The sequence below is a fragment of the Pelophylax lessonae genome (assembly GCF_965119305.1).
Source record: "Pelophylax lessonae genome assembly, chromosome: 8".
Classification (NCBI taxonomy): domain Eukaryota; kingdom Metazoa; phylum Chordata; class Amphibia; order Anura; family Ranidae; genus Pelophylax; species Pelophylax lessonae.
Genome location: NC_138775.1, coordinates 242587661 through 242607496, shown reverse-complemented (window position 1 = coordinate 242607496; position 19836 = coordinate 242587661). Strand labels below are relative to the sequence as shown.

At 43.9% G+C, this 19836-nt stretch overlaps 1 protein-coding gene across 2 annotated transcripts in view; it reads right to left on the bottom strand.

The window, feature by feature from the left end:
- The window catches only part of FAF1 (Fas associated factor 1), a 515086-nt gene that overhangs the window by 408235 nt on the left and 87015 nt on the right, over positions 1–19836 (bottom strand). For both annotated transcript variants that reach the window (XM_082265737.1, XM_082265738.1), the window contains exon 3: positions 2392–2438. In XM_082265737.1, coding sequence (XP_082121863.1) covers positions 2392–2438 — 47 coding nt within the window. The remainder of the gene's footprint in view (positions 1–2391; positions 2439–19836) is intronic.

Here is a 19836-nt window from a genome sequence, read left to right as displayed (position 1 = left end):
TACTCCACATCTTTTGGTACTGTCCAAAATTGTTAGCCTTTTGGACAGGGGTCAGATCTATAGATCCAAAATTCACAGATTATGTAATTCCGGATGACCCGGCTTTCTTCCTCCTTCATGTCTCGGACATTCCTGTACGGAGATATAAGAACTCTATCATTCGCCACCTGCTCAACGCAGCCAAGGCATGCATCCCTCTATTATGGAAAAGCCAACACCCCCCACGGTGGCAAACTGCCTACAGGGGGCTGAGGCCATCAGCAAGATGGAAGACCTAGTACTGACTGCACAATGTAAGCGGGAACGATATCATAAGACTTAAGAAATCTGGAATATCTTTATCCTATCTGATGAGGGTGTCGCTTGTTGAACTCCTGAGCACCTAGCGTGTGGTGTAGACTCTCATGGGGGGTTTTTCTCTTCCCTTACTTTACCCCTCCCCCCCCCTTTCCCCCTTTCTGCTCTTCTTCCCCCCCTTTCTTTTTCTCTTCTCTCTCCTCTATCTACCTATCTAGGGGGGTGTGCAGCAGTTGAAAGGGGAAACGTAGCATTTTCTCTCTTGATGGCTCTGGAGGACAAGGCAGGTCGTGGGGTAAACCACGAGTAGGCACCTTGGTGTCTATACCTGTAGGTGACATGTTGATCAGGCCTCCCTTCAACGTCTTTACACATGATCCTTGAAATGTTGAAGCTCTTTACTGTCTGCTATGTATATTTACTATGTTTCCTCTGTATTGTATACTTTTGGTATGAGTCTTTTTGCACTGCTGTACTCTCCTCTGTGTTTTAATAAAGTTATATTTGAAAAAAAAAAAAAAAAATCACTTGCAGGGAAGATCAGCATCTGATGTATCATATATATATATATATATATATATATATATATATATATATATATATATATATAAATAACATTTTTAAAAATCCAATTTCTTTATAAATTTAAGTCAATGTACTCTGCTACACGTTTTGGGGGGACCCAATAAGCGTATATTGAATGGTTTGCACAAATGTATGGTATAAGTAAAAGTATAGTATTTACAAACTATGATAGATATTATATATATATATATATATATATATATATATATATATATATATATATATATATATATATATATATATATATATATATATACACACACACACACATACACTGACATTTTTTTTGTATACTAGTAATGGCAGCGATCAGTGATTTATAGCAGAACTGCGATATTGTGGTGGACAGTGACACATATTGACACGAATACAGTGATCAGTGCTAAAAAATATGCACTGTCACTGTACCAATGACACTGGCTGGGTAGGGGTTAAACATCTAGGACAATCAAAGGGTTACCTGTCTGTTTAACCAGTGTTTTTGTGTGTACAGTGAGGTTTTTTTTACTAAGAGATCTGCTGGATTTTATTCCCTGCTTTGCACACACACAAAATCCAGGACGTCCCCGCTGACAGGACAGAGCTCTGCATATCTGTTCTGTGTCTCTCCTTGCCAATCAGCGGGTGACGGCGGACATCTATTGGCTGGCACCCGCTGATCAGCTTGTGCTGTGACTAATCCCAGCAGAAGCAGAGCGCCCCCTATGCGGAAGTGCAGAACCATGTATATATACACGATCCTGCACAGAACAGCAGCGCCGTAGCAGTAAATCTCCTATAGGGAGGTCAGCAAATGGATAATGTATCCTGTATGTATGCATGCATGCAATGGGGGTGATTTACTAAAACTGGAGAGTGCAACTCTGCATAGAAACCAATCAGCTTTTTTTTTTGTCAAAGCTTAATTGAACAAGCTAAAGTTAGAAGCTGATTTGCTACCATGCACAGCTGCACCAGATTTTGCACTCTCCAGTTTTAGTGAATCAACCTCAATGAAACTTTTTCTATATTCAAGAAGAAAAAAAAAAAAAAAACAATGGGCAGGCTATACATTCACCGATCAGTGTGATAGCCAATCACAGGCTTTCACTGCAATCAGGTAACCAGGAACTTGCCCTCCCAGTTCCCGGTCATTAGTACAAGACGTGAAGCTGTCTGTGACAGCCTGGTCTCTGTGCTGGTAGCATGGTGTGCAGTGTGCTCCCTGCACAAACACAGTAGTGCATATAGGCAGCCCCACGGATGAAGACCCGCTTCCATGAGGCTGCATACACATGTACAGCTGCCAGGAAAGGGTTCATCTGTCTGGTCTGCACATACTTCAACTAACAAGTGGAGATAATGCGTGGACAACAAGATACCAAGCTCTGCTCCTCTCCAGGACTATGGCCCTTTACAGTATATTACTCATTTTCCTGGGTGAATGGGCAAGAGATGTAAGCATGCTACATTTCCTCCAAACAACCAGTATTGTCATACAAATAAAGCAGAAAGAAATAACTCCCATACCTCTGTAAAATGCCATTTTCTTGTGGTATTACTCCATTTATCGCCGCCTGTTAAAAACAAGAAAAAAAATGACAAAAAACAGTTACAACAACAACACAGGTCATACACACAGATGCTAAAGTATTACTTTTTTGTCCTAGCCATATGTGTGGATCACAAAAAAAAAAAAAAAATTTGTACTTACCGTAAAATCCAATTCTCTGGAGTTAATTGCCAGACAGCACTCTCCATTATATAGGAGCAGGACACCAAGCAGAAAAAATACTTGGCTATGCCTATGGGCAGTCCCAGGTGGCATTCTCCCCCTCTCTGCTATAGGTTTTCAGTTTGCCGAGAGGGGGAGTATGCCACCGGGGACTGCCCATAGGCGTAGCCAAGTATTGTTTTCTGCCAAGTGTTCTACTACTGTAGGGGGTAATATAACCCCATGGTTCTGATTAATGGAGAGCTGTGTCCATCAAAGAAAAAAAAAAAAAAAAAAACACACATTACAATTTGATTTTTTTATTTTTTTTTACATTTAACCACATTAAGTCCTCCCGCCGCACATTTACTGCGGCAGGGAGCCGCCTCTGCGCAAACCATTGTAGCTTGTAGCCCTACGTCGGTCTTGCGGGTGGTGCTGGGGGCGAGCATGCGCCACGGGCAGTGTGCTCCCGCCCCCCCCCCCCCCCCCACTAGGCAGCGGGGATGCCGATGCACGGGGCTGGCGACCGCGATTGCTGCTGGACACTCGCGATCGCTACCTGCTGAGAGAGAAGGACTTGTGAAATGATCACAGAGCTACTGTGATCCTCCTGTAGAGGAACACAGGTCTCTGTGGTCATTTCACAAGCCCGCCCCCCCCCCCACAGTTAGAAAACACTCCCCTAGGCTCACACTTAACCCTTTGATCTCCCCTGGGTTAATCCCTTCCCTGCCAGTGTCATTAGTACAACAACAGTGCATATTGTTAGCACTGATTACTGTAGTAATGTCACTGGTCCCCCCAAAAGTGTCAAAAATGTCAGTTAGGGGTCCGATCTGTCCCCCGCAATGTCGTGAAATAGCGTTTTCTTTTATTTATTGCGCAAAAAAAAAATCACAGATGATCAAATACCACCAAAAGAAAGCTCTATTTGTGGGAACAAAACGGCATCAATTTTTTTTCGGTACAGTGTCGCACGACTGCGCAATTTTCCGTTAAAATAACAGTGTCAAATCGCAAAGAAACGGCATGATCATTAAGGGGGCAAATCCTTCCGGTCCAGAAGTGGTTAAATCAGGCAGCTCTCTGAGATCTATCAAGAACAGCCACATGATCACTTCTACACAACAGCAAAACCTCCTAGTCTGAGTCGCCCTTCTTCCGAATCCCAGGCTCGCCTTGTTCTTCTGAGCCCGTAACTGATAGAGCAGGGATGAACTCAGGATAGCAAAATAGGGGGAAACAAATGATGGCCTAAATGAAGTGTTAAAGTAGCCTTTTTCAATCAGGGTGCCCAGGTGTCTTCATTAGTGCGTATGGAATGGTCAGCTTGCACATCTGGAAATGCACCAATAATGCTGAAAGATATATTCAGGATTTAGAGCAGAATATTCTCCCATCCAGACAATGTCTTTTAGGGAAGGCCTTGCATATTTCAGCACGACAATGCTAAACCATATACTGTATTTATGACAACAGCATGGCTTCATAGTAGAAGAGTCTGGGTGCTTAAATGGCCTGCCTGCAGTCCAGACTTTTCACCAATTTAAAATATCTAGTGCATGTAACAAAAAGTACAACAAAGACGACCCACGACTGTTGAGCAGTTTGAAACCTATAACAGGCAAGAATGGGAGAACATTTCGCTCCCAAAACTCCAGTAACTGGTTTCATCAGATCCCAGATGTTTACAGAGTGTTGTTAAAAGAAAAGGGGATGCTACACCATGGTAAACATTGCCCTGTCCCAAATAGTTTGAGATGTGTTGCTGCAATCAATCTTTTTTTTTTTTACCTTAAAATGGTACATTTTCTCCGTTTAAATATTTTCTGTTTTCTATTGTGAATAATCACTCAAAAATTCTGTTTTTATGTAGCTTATACGCAGCGTCAGCATGCCAACTTTTCTGGAATTGTGGTATTATTTACACATACTAGGACAACATTTAGACAGAATACAATTAAGCTACCAACCAGCATGTCCTTGAAGTGTAGGAGGAAACTCACACATGCACAGGAACAACATGCAAACTCCATGCGGACAGTGTCCCAGGAATTGGACAGATGACCCCAGTGCAGCAAGACGGAAGAGCTAACCACTAAGCCACTGTGAACAGGTTCCTGCCCTGACTCATTTAGCTGAGTGGATGTAATCTAGGCCATACAGGTCAATTCACAGAAGAGACTAATCCAGTTTTCAATACCATGATTGTAAAGAAAACTGAAGTAAACAAAGTAGGTAGCGGTCTAGTGTTTGGCACCTGCTGACTACATGTTTCAAATAAAACCAATGTATAATTGATAATTAAAGGACATATACACAAATTACTATAAAAGCCTTTTATAGAGAACCTATGAAGATAGGAATATGGGAGCTGACATTGTTAAATGCCCAGGTTCCAGGGCTGAGCAGAGAAATTACTGCCTGTGTGCCAATTCCAGGTCAGTGAGTCACAAGATAGTAAAAAAACTGGATCAGAATAACAACCCTGGTGAATATGCAGCTTTAAAACTTGATGAGCAACGGATGCTCTCATATTTGAATACGCACAGGAAAATATTAATGATTTCTAGGTCAGCAAAACATTCCCAAAATAAATCTTCAACTCTGGTTCCGTCTCTGAAAGTCACTGCAATTGGAAGCTAATTCGTTTACATTTTTCGGCTCGTGGAAGAAATGGAATTGGAGTGCTGACACCAGTGTGCTGCATTACTTAACAAGAACCACTAGAGGGCAAAAGGACACCACTACAGAAACGACGGCACAAGTGATTTTTCAAACAGGCTCATGAACGCCGTACCGTTAATGAAGACCGGGAATGACTGGTTGAAATTGAATCTGCAAAGACCGTTATTAAAAGAACCCTAGCTTTAAACATTTTTACATGAACCACAATTTGCTATGAAAAATGGTTCTTCTGTATATAGCCCATTCACATAATAACATGCGTCAAACATATGCTGTAGTATGTTGTAGTACAAAGCTAATTGCATCCTAACGCACTGTAGAACCCCACGCATGTATTCTGTGCATTTCCCTGCACAGGGACCTTCTTTTCAAAATTAGGCGGTGTGAACATATTCATTTTGAATGGCCTACCTAACACTACATCAATAGGTCAAGAAGGATTTGAACAGGTTAATGGATCACTGCTCTGATCAGTAGTTCTCGGCTACTAAAGTCAATTGTAGTATTTTACACAGCGCACATGAACTTTACATGGCATCCCAGTCTTAGTTCGTAGGGTTCAATATTGAGTTGGCCCACCCTTTGCAGCTATAACAGCTTCAACTCTTCTGGGAAGGCTGTCCACAAGGTTTAGGAGTGTGTCTATGGGGATGTTTGACCATTCTTCCAGAAGCGCATTTGTGAGGTCAGGCACTGATGTTGGACCGGAAGGTCTGGCTCACAGTCTCTGCTCTAATACATCCCAAAGGTGTCCTATCAGGTTGAGGTCAGGACTGTCCTCCCACCCAAACTCACTCATCCATGTCCTTATGGACCTAGCTTTGTGCTCTGGTCCAAATCATTTAGTGGAGGGGGAGGGGGGGGTTATGGTGTGAGGTTGCTTTGCAGGGGTTGGCCTGGGCCCCTTAGTCCCAGTGAAGGGAACTCTTAAGGCATCAGCATACCAAGACATTTTGGACAATTTCATGCTCCCAACTTTGTGGGAACAGTTTGGGGATGGCCCCTTCCTGTTCCAACATGACTGCACACCAGTGCTCAAAGCAAGGTCCATAAAGACATGGATGAGCGAGTTTGGGGTGTAGGAACTTGACTAGTCTGCACCTGTCCTGACCTCAACCCAATAGAACACCTTTGGGATTAATTAGAGCGGAGACTGCAAGCCAGGCCTTCTCTCCAACATCAGTGCCTGACCTCACAAATGCGCATCTGGAAGAATTGTCAAACATTCCCATAGACACACTCCTAAACCTTGTGGACATCCTTCCCAGAAGAGTTTAAGCTGTTATTGCTGCAAAGGGTGGGCCAATTCAATATTGAACCCTGCGGACCAAGACTGGGATGCCATTAAAGTTCATGTGCGAGTAAAGGCAGGCGTCCCAATACTAATGTGATCAAGCATTTATCTGATTTTTTGTGGTAAATAAATTTGAATTAACTGTCTTATGTTTTTCACCATCCTATGCTGTGTCCCCACTAGTGACTGGGTGGGCTTCTCAGTCTTTTGGCCAAGATCAAGTGTACTGTTCTTATCAGTGATCCAGGAGGGGGTTCTGTGCGGTCGTTCTGACCTGACCAAGGTTGGTGTGTCTGGCTATGAACCCCTGCTGGAGTGATCAGGGCTTGGAAGGTTAGTACCGACTAGGACAGTAACCGGGGCGCCAACAGGTAGTAGGGGCATTGTAACCCCCCCCCCCCCCAAGGAAAGCTGGAAGAGCCCATTACCTCCTGGTTTGAGAGATCTACCTCGTCTGGCCATGGGTTGGGAAGACAGGGAATCCGCAGTGTCTGTGCCCCCAGTAAGTTCTTGCCCTAGGGGTGCTCTTAGTAACATTTGGGTGTGGGACTCACTGTGTGAAAAGGCACATAGTCACAGTCACCAAAGCCAATTTTCTGCACTGCGCCTTTTAGGGCTGTGCCTTTAGGCTAATTCAGGGGGCAATTTCTGTCTACCACCCGTCAGGGCCCGGCCAGTGCACTATTGCAAGGCCACTTAGTTCTCTCTCTCTCTCACGGTTTGTCATTCTTTCACTTTTGTGTGTGTTTTTCACTGGGTGAAGGGTGTGGGTCCTCGGGCTTGCCCTGACATCTAGGGCAGTGGTCCTCAACCCTGGCCTACAGGGCCCACTAACAGGCCAGATTTTAGGTATTACCTTGGGGAGATACAGACTAGAGTACTGCAATCACTGAGCAGCAAATGATATCACCTGGGATGTATTTTAGTTATCTTGCAAATCTGGCCTGTTAGTGGGCCCTGTAGGCCTGGGTTGAGGACCACTGGTCTAGGGGTAGGATGTGTGACCCTCAGTTCCTTCTTCCCCTGCCCTTGAGGGGGGGGGTAGGGGTCTCCCTTTGGAAAAGCCCCTCTACTGAGTATTCGATTGTTGGCTTCTGCTGACCTAGAAGAACGGAGTCTGCCAGGCCTTCTAGCTAGGCAGACCATTATAAAACCCTTTGTCCCTTGTGCCCTGGTGGGGGGGGAGGTGGACTAAAAGCAAACCCTTAAGTGCACTTTTTAGTGTGTGTATCACATGCACATTTTTTGTTCATTTAATGGTTTTTCTGTTTCAGGTTTTTACACCACCGCGGATTTAAAGAAAAAAAAGTGACTGGGTGGGCTGCAGGATCTTGTATGGTTTTGTTACCGAGGCTTATAGGATGGACATACTCCTCTTGAGTACCGGGGTCTGTCACATGCCCTATGGGAACAAGGCCTAAGAATACATACTTTAATAGAACTTCAGCTTAGTACCATTTTAAAAAGGCATGGAAATTTGAACCCCATTAACTGGTAAAGATGTGTTTCCACTAAACTTATACAAGGGTTACTTTAATGTGGTCAGTTTAGATGCAAGAGGCAGAGGTTTTTTTTTTTTTTTTTTTTTTTAAGAGGGAAAACCCCACCAGGGCACCGATTGAAACACACCCTCATATGCTCCCCTCATTTTGAGTCATCTGTGGTTTCAGAGCAGTTCAGGATGGCTGTGCAGGCCCGCAGACTTTTAGAAGCAAGTGTGATTATCAGGTGAAAATTTTGCGTTATTGTAAAACCATGACAGCGAGCGAACACTCATGGTGAAAGTACTCGGGCTGTGCCTTCTCTTCCTCCAAGATGTGTCCCGGCCACAAAGAGCTCTCTATTGCCAGGAATAAATGCAGTTTTCATCACACCAAAAGGCCAATCTCGATGCTTGTTGCCTGAACGATGACTCTGCAGTTTTGTTGTGCTTTTTTTTTTTTTTCTCTCTTTCTTGGCGATTGTGCAAAGAAAACAGAGTACGAGGCGGGGAGGGGGGGACGCCGATTCTAGACTTGCAAATGCTGATATTTCCAGAAATAATCTGGGGATTTGAACGCTGAGATTTGTAATAAATCTAACGGTTTCCTGTGTGTAAAGATCTAAAGAACAACAGGAGAATGCGGGCGTACGTTTATCAACATATGGCTAATCAAGTATCGCAGGCATGGAGATTATAGAATAATGCAGGGTTTCTCAGTCAAGGTACCCTTTATAATTGTGGACAGTCTCAAGGCACCCCATTCTAAAATGTAAAAAAATATTTTAATAGTTTTACATAATGCGGCAGCTTTGATACATGTAGGACACCCAGCATTAGAGGTTATTTATGCTTTCAAAGCAAATACACTTTTGCACACTAGTACCGACTAGTATTCCAGTGTTTCTCCTCTCCCTCACTCCGCTAATGTGACCCCAGTATTCTAGATGGGCAGGGGAGGATCAAACAAGAATGCTGTGCAGGTGATCAACACCCTTCTTTTTTTTTTTTCAATCAATAGTTTTTATTAAGATTCAAATATAGATGAGAAACAAAAAATCACATTAACAGAATGTGAAATAAGTAAAGAAAATAATTACAACAAGGTAGAATATTATCCAATCAACACCCTTCTGATCAACACTGATGACATCATTGGTTGTTAGGGTGTCCGTGGCTGGAAGGTTGCAAAATACAAACCTGTGGCTTTGAGTAACTAAAAGGCAGGCTTGATCTATCTGCCAGCTTGTATACATTTTTGGGCAATTTTTAGGCATTTTGCAAAGGCACCCTGGTTGAAAAATGCTGGAATAATGTACACTGTCCACTGCACTATGAGGACCATCAAGATCCACAAGAGTACAACGGCATTTTTTTTTTTATACAAATTTTAGTTATTTTTTTTAAAGCGGAGTTCCACCCTGGGACATTTTTTTAAATAAAAATACCCCCGGGACAGTCATGGCTAGTACATTCCACAATGGTTAGCCTCTGATCTGTCCCGGGTCGCACTTACCTGCAAGAAGAAATACTTACCTTGAAAACTTATGGTCCAGCGCTGCCATCTCAGGTGTGGGCAGCTTGAAGCCAGCGCGATCCTCTTCTGTGTCCTCTTCCGTCTTCTTCAGTCCCACGATGCACTGCACCGGCCCGCCGTCACTTCCGGTGCCGCAGAGTCATCCCTGCACAGCTTCTGGGCATGCCCAGAAGCTGTTTAGCAAGGTATGACGAGCCTACACCGGAACTGAAGTCGGGGCCGGTGCAGGCGCATTGATTCCTGGGAGCGATGACGTTCAGCTCCCAGGAATCATTGCAAAGCCAGGAAGTGACGAATCACCGTGGCCGCCGAGGGGAGGAAGAGGAAGTTAGGTGAGTATATTTTATTCTAAACCGGTAAGTAAAAAAAAAGAAAAAAAAAAATTGCGATTATCCATATGTTTTTCAGGTGACCCGGAGCGAGAAGATGGGAGGCAAGTTTAATTTTAGGGTGGAACTCCGCTTTAAATTCTACACATCACTGGATCTTCTGTTAGAAGGATACGTTCAGTTTTTGGAAAATGTTACATGTTCCACTTGTTTTTATGGTGGAAGATGAAACATGTTCCCAATGCTGCAGCCAATCCCCAATCTCCTCCCCTCCGTGACAGCAGGCTGGGGATCTTCTCCCTGCAGAAAGACAAAAGATGTACACCGCTCCAAAGTTATCTGCAGGTGTGGAGTAGGGGTGCACGATCCGACTTTTCTAGTCCCGGTACAGATACTTGGCATTGTGTATGCTGATACCGAAACCGATCCGGAACTATACACATACACAATATGCATGCTGCTGCAGTACAGAGCAAAGCCACTGCTTCATGTGTGGCTCCTCCATTCACAGGCAGAGTGCATTTGATATCATTCCGCCTGTGAGCCGGACCTATACAGGAAGTAGCGGCTCGGTGCAAGTAAGGGACGGCTGAGCGGGACTCAGCAAAACCGGATCGACCCGTGGATCGGTTAATTTTATCGATCCCCCAATCCAGCTATTTTGGCAGTATCGGCGCCGATATACGATCCTAATATCGGATCGGTGCATCCCTAGTGTGGAGTATAACACTACTTGTGGCAACCACCCTGGGTGCCTGCTGAGGTCCGCAACTTGGAATGTCCATGTAAGAGAAAGAGATGCGGCACATCCAGAGTAGTAAAGAAGTCTTTGGTTTATTGGTATTCCATACTCACAGGCTTAAAACATGACACACAGGAGAACCACAATGTTCAGCAGACGCGTTTCACACACAAGTGGAGCAATGAATAAGCACTTTGTGTGAAACACGTCTGCTGAACATTGTGATTATCTGATACAAGCGCTTTTTTATCCCGTAAATGTGAGTGTATTTCTTCTTTACTATTAAACTGTGGTTTTACAATATTACGCTATGGAGGCTCTTTTGTGTTCCGCATGTCATTTTTGAGGAAATCGCAGTGGGCATGTAAGGTCTGAAGGTGACATATCCAAACACAGACCTTCCCTGCAATTGGTTCTGATCCACTCATTTGTCAACCTGAATAAGATTGATGGTTTCAGGCTTGTTTCTTACGATCTCTGGTAAGCGCATGAGTGTGTCTGTGTACTGAGCACCGTGGACTACAACTCTATTCCTATTGGTGGAGGATATTCGCTATATTTCACCAATTTTGCAGAGATTTGGGACTTTTCTTGTTGGGTTTACTGCATTTGCACTTTTATTCATTTTTCTAGTTTGCCTTTTTGGGATATATTCATTGTGCACTGTCAATTTTATAATTTTTCTGTGTTTTGTTCACTCACTTGCACAGTTCCTTTTTTAGCGCAGCTTTATCTTTTTACTAGTACATAGGGCCTACTTTACCCTTTCTAGATTACATAAAATTAATTTCTCTCATCCTAGAGTGTTAGAGATGTAGTCATTCCCTAGGAGGTTTTTGGTCTTCCCTGGTCATTACTGGGTCTTAGACTGATTTGTCTTTACTAACGTGTGGTCTGTAATTAACTCTGTCTTTAACTCAGATACCTTCAACAATGGAGATCTGTATACTAGGTTTCATGGAGAGCCTGATTTCTGATTTTGATTTCTAAATTTTGTAGCAGAAAGGACACTGGTCAGTCTTCTTTTCTATGCCAGGAAAGCTATTGCACCATACTGAAAAAAAAAACAGGCCTCCCTCTCCAACTATTTCCTTTTTGAAAGGTTTAGTGAACAGCCTACAAGGATACCAATCTAAACCGTAGTTGCCCTGCAAAGTACAAAAGTGAGTGGTCTAAATGGCTAGCTGACCCTACCACAGCATCACCGTGATTGGGTATTATATTGACATGGCAGATTTCTTTCTTCCCTTAACCTCACAATACTAAAGTTTGGATGGGGACATTTACAGACCATCCTCTATTTTGCAACTGTGCAATATCACACATTATATACCTGCTTGGTATATTCACAATCTACAGCCAAACCTTATTAATCCAATTGCTATCTGTGCATACATGTACCTAAAAGATGCTACCACATTAGTACTTCTAGGTGGGTCACGTTTTCATATCCGCTTTTTGTTTAATTTGTTTTGGTCATTTTCTGCCTTTTCTTGTTTGTGATGAGAGCCTTAATAAACACATTTTGGAAAAAAAAAAAAACAACATGACATTATTGCTATCACATAGGGGACCAATAGCCCCCTATGTGATAGAATATACACTAGATTGTAAAAAGTATTTGGATGCCTGCCTTTACATGCACATGAAATTTAATGGCATCCCAGTCTTAGTCCATAGGGTTCAATATTTAGTTGGCCTACCCTTTCCAGGTATAACACCTTCAACTCTTCTGGGAAGGCTGTCCACAAGGTTTAGGAGTGTGTCTATGGGAATGTTTGACCATTCTTCCAGAAGCGCATTTGTGAGGTCAGGCACAGATGTTGTCCAAGAAGGCCTGGCTCGCAGTCTCTACTCTAATTCATCCCGAAGGTGTTCTATCGGGTTGAGGTCAGGACTCTGTGCAGGCCAGTCAAGTTCCTCCACCCCAAACTCGCTCATCCATGTCTTTATGGACCTCGCTTTGTGCACTGGTCCAAATCATTTGGTGGAGGGGGATTATGGTGTGGGGTTGTTTTTCAGGGGCTGGGTTGGCCCCTTCGTTCCAGTGAAGGGAATGCTTAAGGTATCAGCATACCAAGACATTTTGGACAAATTTCATCCTCCCAACTTTGTGGGAACAGTTTGGGGATGACCCGTTCCTGTTCCAACATTACTGCGCACCAGTGCACAAAGCAAGGTCCATAAAGACATGGATGAGTTTGGGGTGGAGGAACTTGACTGGCCTGCACAGAGTCCTGACCTCAACCCGATAGAGCACCTTTGGGATGACACAAACGTGCTTCGGGAAGAAGGGTCAAACATTCCCATAGACACACTCCTAAACCTTGTGGATAGCCTTCTGAGAAGAGTTGAAGCTGTTATAGCTGGAAAGGGTGTACCAACTCAATATTAAACCCTACGGACTAAGACTTTTGACAATATAGTGTAGATAACAGTTCCTCTTTATGGCAAGGGGGGTTGGGGGAGGGGGCGTGTGTGCAAGGAGAGGAGAAGTGTATACAGTAGAGGGTGCCTACAGTCTATGTCACTTGCCAGCTCCAAGAGGGGGAATGTTCTCCTGGGGGTATAAAGTATGTGTCTGAGTTTTAATAAACAGCTATTCCTTTGGGTTTACCTCAACCTCTTGTTTGCGTATGATGCTTGGGGTAATTGGCTGGCATTAGCTATCGCTCTGCTGAAAGATATGGGAGGGCAGGAGGCACTGTTTGGCAGAGGGAACCCAGACCGGATGCAGAGACGGTCCATCACAATAGGTTATGTCTCACACCTCTTTTATTACTATAGTCCTGTATCCACATGTTCTATTTCGCGACCCCTCTTTTGGGTGGAAATGCCTTCATATACCATTTTCCTATGCTCCCTTACCAGGTCTGAGTACGGCCTCAGCACTCATCACAGGTGTCCTCCCCAGGTCTGCATTTCAGAAGAGAGGGATATGTCAGACCAGACTGAGTTCTGATCACCGAGTGTCCTGGGTTCATATCTGCCGCCTATTGGACACCCAGTATAACTACTCAGGCAGAAAAAAAGATGCGGGACGATGAAACACCAAAAAATAATTGCTAAAAAAACATGATGACCAGCTTTAAGTGTATATTCATGGTTCCAAATTGGTGCCAGTTCCTTAAAACCAAAAATATATTACACAAAGAAAAAAATATATATATATATTCTAACATCTATAGGAAAGTTATCATTCCTGCATTCAGGCTAACCACAGAGATTGCTTTACTCTCAGCCATCATTACTGCCAGATACTGGACCATCACCAAAACTCCCTATATTCATGACTGGGTGATCGTACCATGTGATATTATAAAACTACTGGCAGCCCAACCTCTCGATGCCGATGATTCTTTTATGAATATATGGTCATCTTGGATCTCCTGGGGAATGCGACAGATATCATGTGACAGATATCATGCGACAGATATCATGTGACAGATATCATGTGACAGTCGGGCATATTCTTGCAAGGAAAAAAAAAGGCGGCGGCAGGGGAACAGTAGCAGGGACCTAAAAACCCCCTTTGGGTAGTGAGGATCTGCTTTAGTGTCCGTTTCCACTACCGCGGCTACGAAGTCGTGCTACTTCTAGCGCGATTTCGTAGTGAAAGTAAACTGCGGCTTTCAGTGCGACTTGTCCCTCATTATAGAGGGAAGTCGCACTGGAGTCGGCTCAAAAGTAGTGCACAAACTACTTTTGAAGTCGCGGCAGTGAAAACGGGCCCGATTGAAACGAATGGCTTTTGACTTGCTGTGCGACTTGACATCTGTCAAGTCGCACAGCAAGTCGCACTAGTGGAAACCGGCCCTTAGGGGGTGCACCCCCCCCCCCTTTTTTTTTTTTTTTTTTTTAAACTTAAGCTTCCCACATCAGCTTTTCACAGCCTGCATTAGCCATGCTTTGCATACATATCTGTTGCTATGCCAGACTTGATCTCTTTAATAAGACAACAGTAATGTCGTAGCGTATTCTACAACACATTGTTCGCACATTAAAAAATGTTCTGTATAGAACCTCATGTACTCTGAGACCATATCTAATACGCTTTTACCAATGCCTTTTGTGGATTGCTTTCTGTTGAAGCTTACAATTCTTGTGCATCCCCCTTTTTCTTTCTATACCCCAAAACTTTCATTTTGTCTTAAAGGAGATTATGCCAAATAAATAAAAAATAGCCCATGTTAGCATTACAAGACGTGGACTATTGCACAATAAACCCCAAAACCCCCTGCTGCCGGTATTTCAGCCAAGAACTGACTATTTATTCACACCAGCTCCATATAATTCTTATACGATATAGAAGGGTAAACAGGCATCAGGATAAGATAAGAACAAGGTCTCATCCTAGCACAGATATAGCAGCAACAGAATATTAATCATGGAATGCAGAAATAAACGTTCCATCCCAGAGTTCTGTGGGTTCAGGTACTTTCCAACAATCGAAAAAAAGGAAGAGCACACTGTTCATAATACATTTTCATAACTCTGCATCCCTTGAGCCCAGTCTCTCTCAACGTTTTCAACACAGAAATCCTTAAAATAACTTTCCAGTCTTGGGGAACACCTGCTAAAAATGACTATCTACAACTCGTAACACATTTGTGTGATGGTGAGTGGGAAGAATTACCCCTTACAGATAGCTAAATAGATCAATAGTGTCAGTGGGAACTTATTTGAGGCAGAAATTGCTCAAGGAACCTCTAGCAACCTCTGATGGAACCCTAGTGTTGCATGGAACCCTGGTTGAAGAACCCCGTTTTAGCCAGTTGATGCTAAAGACAGGAGCTCTGTTTAACAAGAAACAGATACAAAGAATTGTAAGTTTAATTTAGTACAATCCAGAAGACAAAGATATGCAGAGAAAGGCGCTTCCAAGTGCAGTATGTCAGCAATTTTATTGAAAGATAACGGTTAAAAACACTTACAGGAAACAGGCTCATTGACGTTTGAAGTCCTCCTGAGACGGTCTTCCCTGTCACTGTGCTGGCCTGCAGCTGTAGGGAACGGATGGTCCTTTAGGAGCAAGATGGCTGCCGCACTTCCTGAAACCACCGTGGAACACAGGAGACAGCAAGGGAAGGCAACTCGTTTCGGAGCTCCTTCTTCAAAAGAGGTTTTTCACCGAAAGTAGTCACCTCCCCTTGATGACATCACTTTTTCCTCCCTGTGTTCCACGGTGGTTTCAGGAAGTGCGAGCCATCTTGCTCCTCCAGACCCTCTGTTCCCGCAGCTGCTGGCCAGCACAGTGACAGGGAAGACCATCTCAGGAGGAATTCATACATTGATGAACCCATTTACTATGTAATCCTGTAGTTGTTTTTAACCGTTGCCTTTTAATAAAATTGCTGACATACTGCATTTAGAAGTGTCTTTCTCTGCATATCTTTGTCTATCCAGAGCTTGCTTGTCTCCTGTAAGTGCTGCTTGAGTGGATCAGCTTGCTATTCTGCTACCTTGAATGATCCGGAATGTATATAGCACCTGAAGGACACTTCTAGCAGAAGCGATCCTACTTACCATTATCTACATTCCAGTGGGCATCAGCTTGTAGCACTGTATGCTCATAGCATGTAGCTGGGTGTACATTTATAACAATTCCGTAGATACTAGTAGATGTAGGAGGGAAAATAAAAACCCTAGCAGATTCTCAGCTTCTGTACTTGCATACTAGGCGGGTATCCCGTGTGCATCAAATCCCAGCATCTTAATGCTCCCAGGAGGCACAGATTCAGCACTGCTGCCTGTAGCCTTTAAAGTCTATGGAAGGCTGAATGCTGTACTGAGTTGTATACACATTTAGGGCCCATATGCAGTTAGGGAAATATGCCTAAAACTTACAATACCGGTTTTTGGGCACACTTCCCTAAACATATGCAACACTAAATGTAGATACCACTCGGTACAGTCTTCAATCCCGTCAAGCTGCAACATATTTCAGCCAGCAGGGAAAAGGGCTCGATGCTGCACCTGAGCATCCAGGGCAATAAAACATCAGGATTGGATGCACACCGGCCAAATACTTAGTGTGCGCATGTGCTTTTAGGGGTCATTCACACCAGCCACAGCATTATTGCAAACAAAAAACACAAAGAAGGGCGCACCGACCTAGCGCATTATCCTCAATATTGGCTTTATTAATATAACATAAAAATGGCTACTCCCAAATGAAGGTGGAAAATAATCATATCTGACTCAATAGCTTGAGTGTCAGGAGTAGTCCACACAATTGTCCATTGTCTTGTTTGGACGACGGCTGACACTGGCTCTGAGGAAGAGGCGTAGCCTCGAAACACGTCAGCCGTCATCCAAACAGGACAATGGACAATTGTGTGGACTACTCCTGACACTCAAGCTATTGAGTCCGATATGATTATTTTCCACCTTCATTTGTGAGTAGCCATTTTTATGTTATGTTAATAAAGCCAATATTGAGGATAATGCGCTAGGTCGGTGCACCCTTCTTTGTGTTTTTTGTTTGCAGTATTGTTGGACTACTCCAGTCCTTTAGGGCAGCAAGACCGTAGCCATCCGAGACGCCATTTGTGAGTCCCGTGGGAAGAGTGGTCGGGGAGCCTGGTTTTTTGAGTGTAGGAGAAAGGTGGTTTATACACCATATCGGTTTGGAGCCCCAGCATTATACCTGGGCTGCTGGTGTGCGCTATGAAGGGAGTGTTGCCGATGCACCGCAGCAGGTTGTAAAGAGCTGTACTGCTTTGCACCACACTGTGCTGAAAAAAAAAAAAAAAAAAAAAGAACAGGGTGTCCAACTATTTTCAGTGCTGCAGTGGGGTGAACAGATCCAATAGGACATTGGGGAAAATCGCCTTGTGTATGCGTTGGGACTGTGTTGGACAAGGCTGCCCAGCGTAACACAACGCATATGGTATGATCAGGCCCTAGATCGATTTTTCTTGCAAGATGTGCTATTGTATGTTAACCCGCACTCAGCTGTTTGCTACCAAATACTATGCACTTCATACAGATCAAGTCTTTTAAAGCTTATGGACACTTTTGAAAGGGTACGGCAGTGCGAATGTAACATGTCTCTGATGGTGTGTGTGTGTTTTATTCACATTTTTGCAGATTTTTTCTCCCTGCAATTTATTGTTCAGTGGGCCCACGTAAAAATTCAAAATTCCCATGTACAGCAGAGCAGCACAGTGGCTAAGTGGTTAGCGCTTCTGCCTAGCAACACTAGGGTAATTGGCTTCAATCCCAACAACAGCACTACCAGCCTGTGTGGGTTTCTTCGGGGTGCTCTGGTTTCCTCCTACACTCCATAGACATGCTGGTAGGTTGGCTTCTGTCTAAATCTGCCCTAGAATGTATATGAATTAATGTATGTGAGATAGAGACCTTAGATTGTAAGCTCCTTGAGGGCAGGGACTGATGTGAATGTACAATAGATTTGTAAAGCGCTGCTTAAAATCGATGGCACTATACAAGTACCTGTAATAAATAAATAAAAATCTGTCCCTGATTTGCACTGTAGGGAAATAGCCTCAATTATGTTGATGGCTTGTATCACCAAGTTCATTATCGCTGAAGTACCGAGGCATTGTACTGATCTCCTGCAACTTCAGACATCCAGCTTGAATAGCGGAGCCACGCTTCCACTACATCACAGATAGGGGCTATGCCAGATCTCTGTCAATCATGCCCCTCTTACAGGAACAGGCACACAGCTTATGTTAACCTGCAAAATCACTTCTTGCAGTGACTCAAAGCACTGAACCCAAAACGTTATGACAGACACCATGCATTTTTCTCAGTATTAGTTTAGAGCAGGGGTCTCCAAACTTTTTAAAAAAAGGGCCAATTTACGGTCCTTCAGAATTAACGGGGGCTGGACTGCGGCCAATAAGAGAAGAAAGGATCCTGATGCCAGTGTGAATAAACAATGCCCCATCTTTGGTGTCAGTGGGAGGTATTGAGCCTGATCATTGATGTCATTGGAAGGAATTGTGCCCCATCATTGGTGTCATTGGGCCCCTTTGTTGGTGTCATTGGGAGGAATTCTGCCCCTTTATGTATCAGTGGTGGAAGTATGCCCCATTGTGATCAATGGATGAAAATAGTGCCCCGAGGGCTGGATAAAAGCAAGCTTATCTGGCCACTAGGGGAAAAAAAATGGCGATCGTTGCAATATTTTTTGTCACTCGTATTTTGCACAGCGGTCTTTCAGACGTAATTTTTTGGGAAAAATCGGATTTTTGTAAGATCTTACCGTAAAATCCTTTTCTCTTAGCTCATTGACAGACGTAGTCTTCTTGATTCACAAGAACTGGGTTATGTTGTCTCCGCAGGAGCAGGACTAGGCAGAAAGAAAAAAACGTTCTGGCTCCACCTTAGGGGCAGTCCCTGAGGGTATATCCTCCCTCTCTCTGCTGCAAGGCATCAGTTCTGTCACAAAGCAGCAACAGAGAATTTAACCCAACCCAACTCAATGATAGAGGGGCGGGTACTACGTCTGTCAATGAGCTAAGAAAAAAGGATTTTACGGTAAGAGCTTACAAAAATCCGATTTTCTCTGTCGCTCATTGACAGACGTAGTCTTCTTGATTCACAAGAACTGGGACATCCAGAAGCAGTGCCACAAATGAGGGGTGGGATTGACCGAAATCAAAATCCAATCTAGAAGGCCCAACCGGTGCTCATTATAAACAAAGAATGAGACTCAAATGAAAAATTTCCAACGGAAAAAAACCCTCGAGGCAGACCACTGGTCTCCTCAAATGGCGGCCTGCAAAACCTTGCGGCCAAACGAGGCATCAGACGATGCCATTACATCAACTTTATAATGTTTTGTAAAGGTATGCACCGACGACCAGGTAGCCGCCTTGCACACCTGGACCACTGACGCCTGATGGCGAAAGGCCCATGACGCACTAAGTGCCCGAGTGGAGTGCGCCTTAACAGGGAACGGGGGCTCCCGACCCTTAATAGAATAAGCCTGTACCACTGTCTGCCTGATCCATTTGGAAATAGTCGCGGCAGATGCAGGCAACCCCTTTTTGGGTCCATCCGGGATCACAAAAAGTGAATCCGTCTTGCGAAACGAGTCTGTCGTTTTCAAGTATACCCTGATCGCCCGGACCACATCCAAGGAGTGCAAAGCAAACTCCCGAGGATGACTGGGCTTAGGACACAGGGAAGGTAATACAATTTCTTCATTCAGA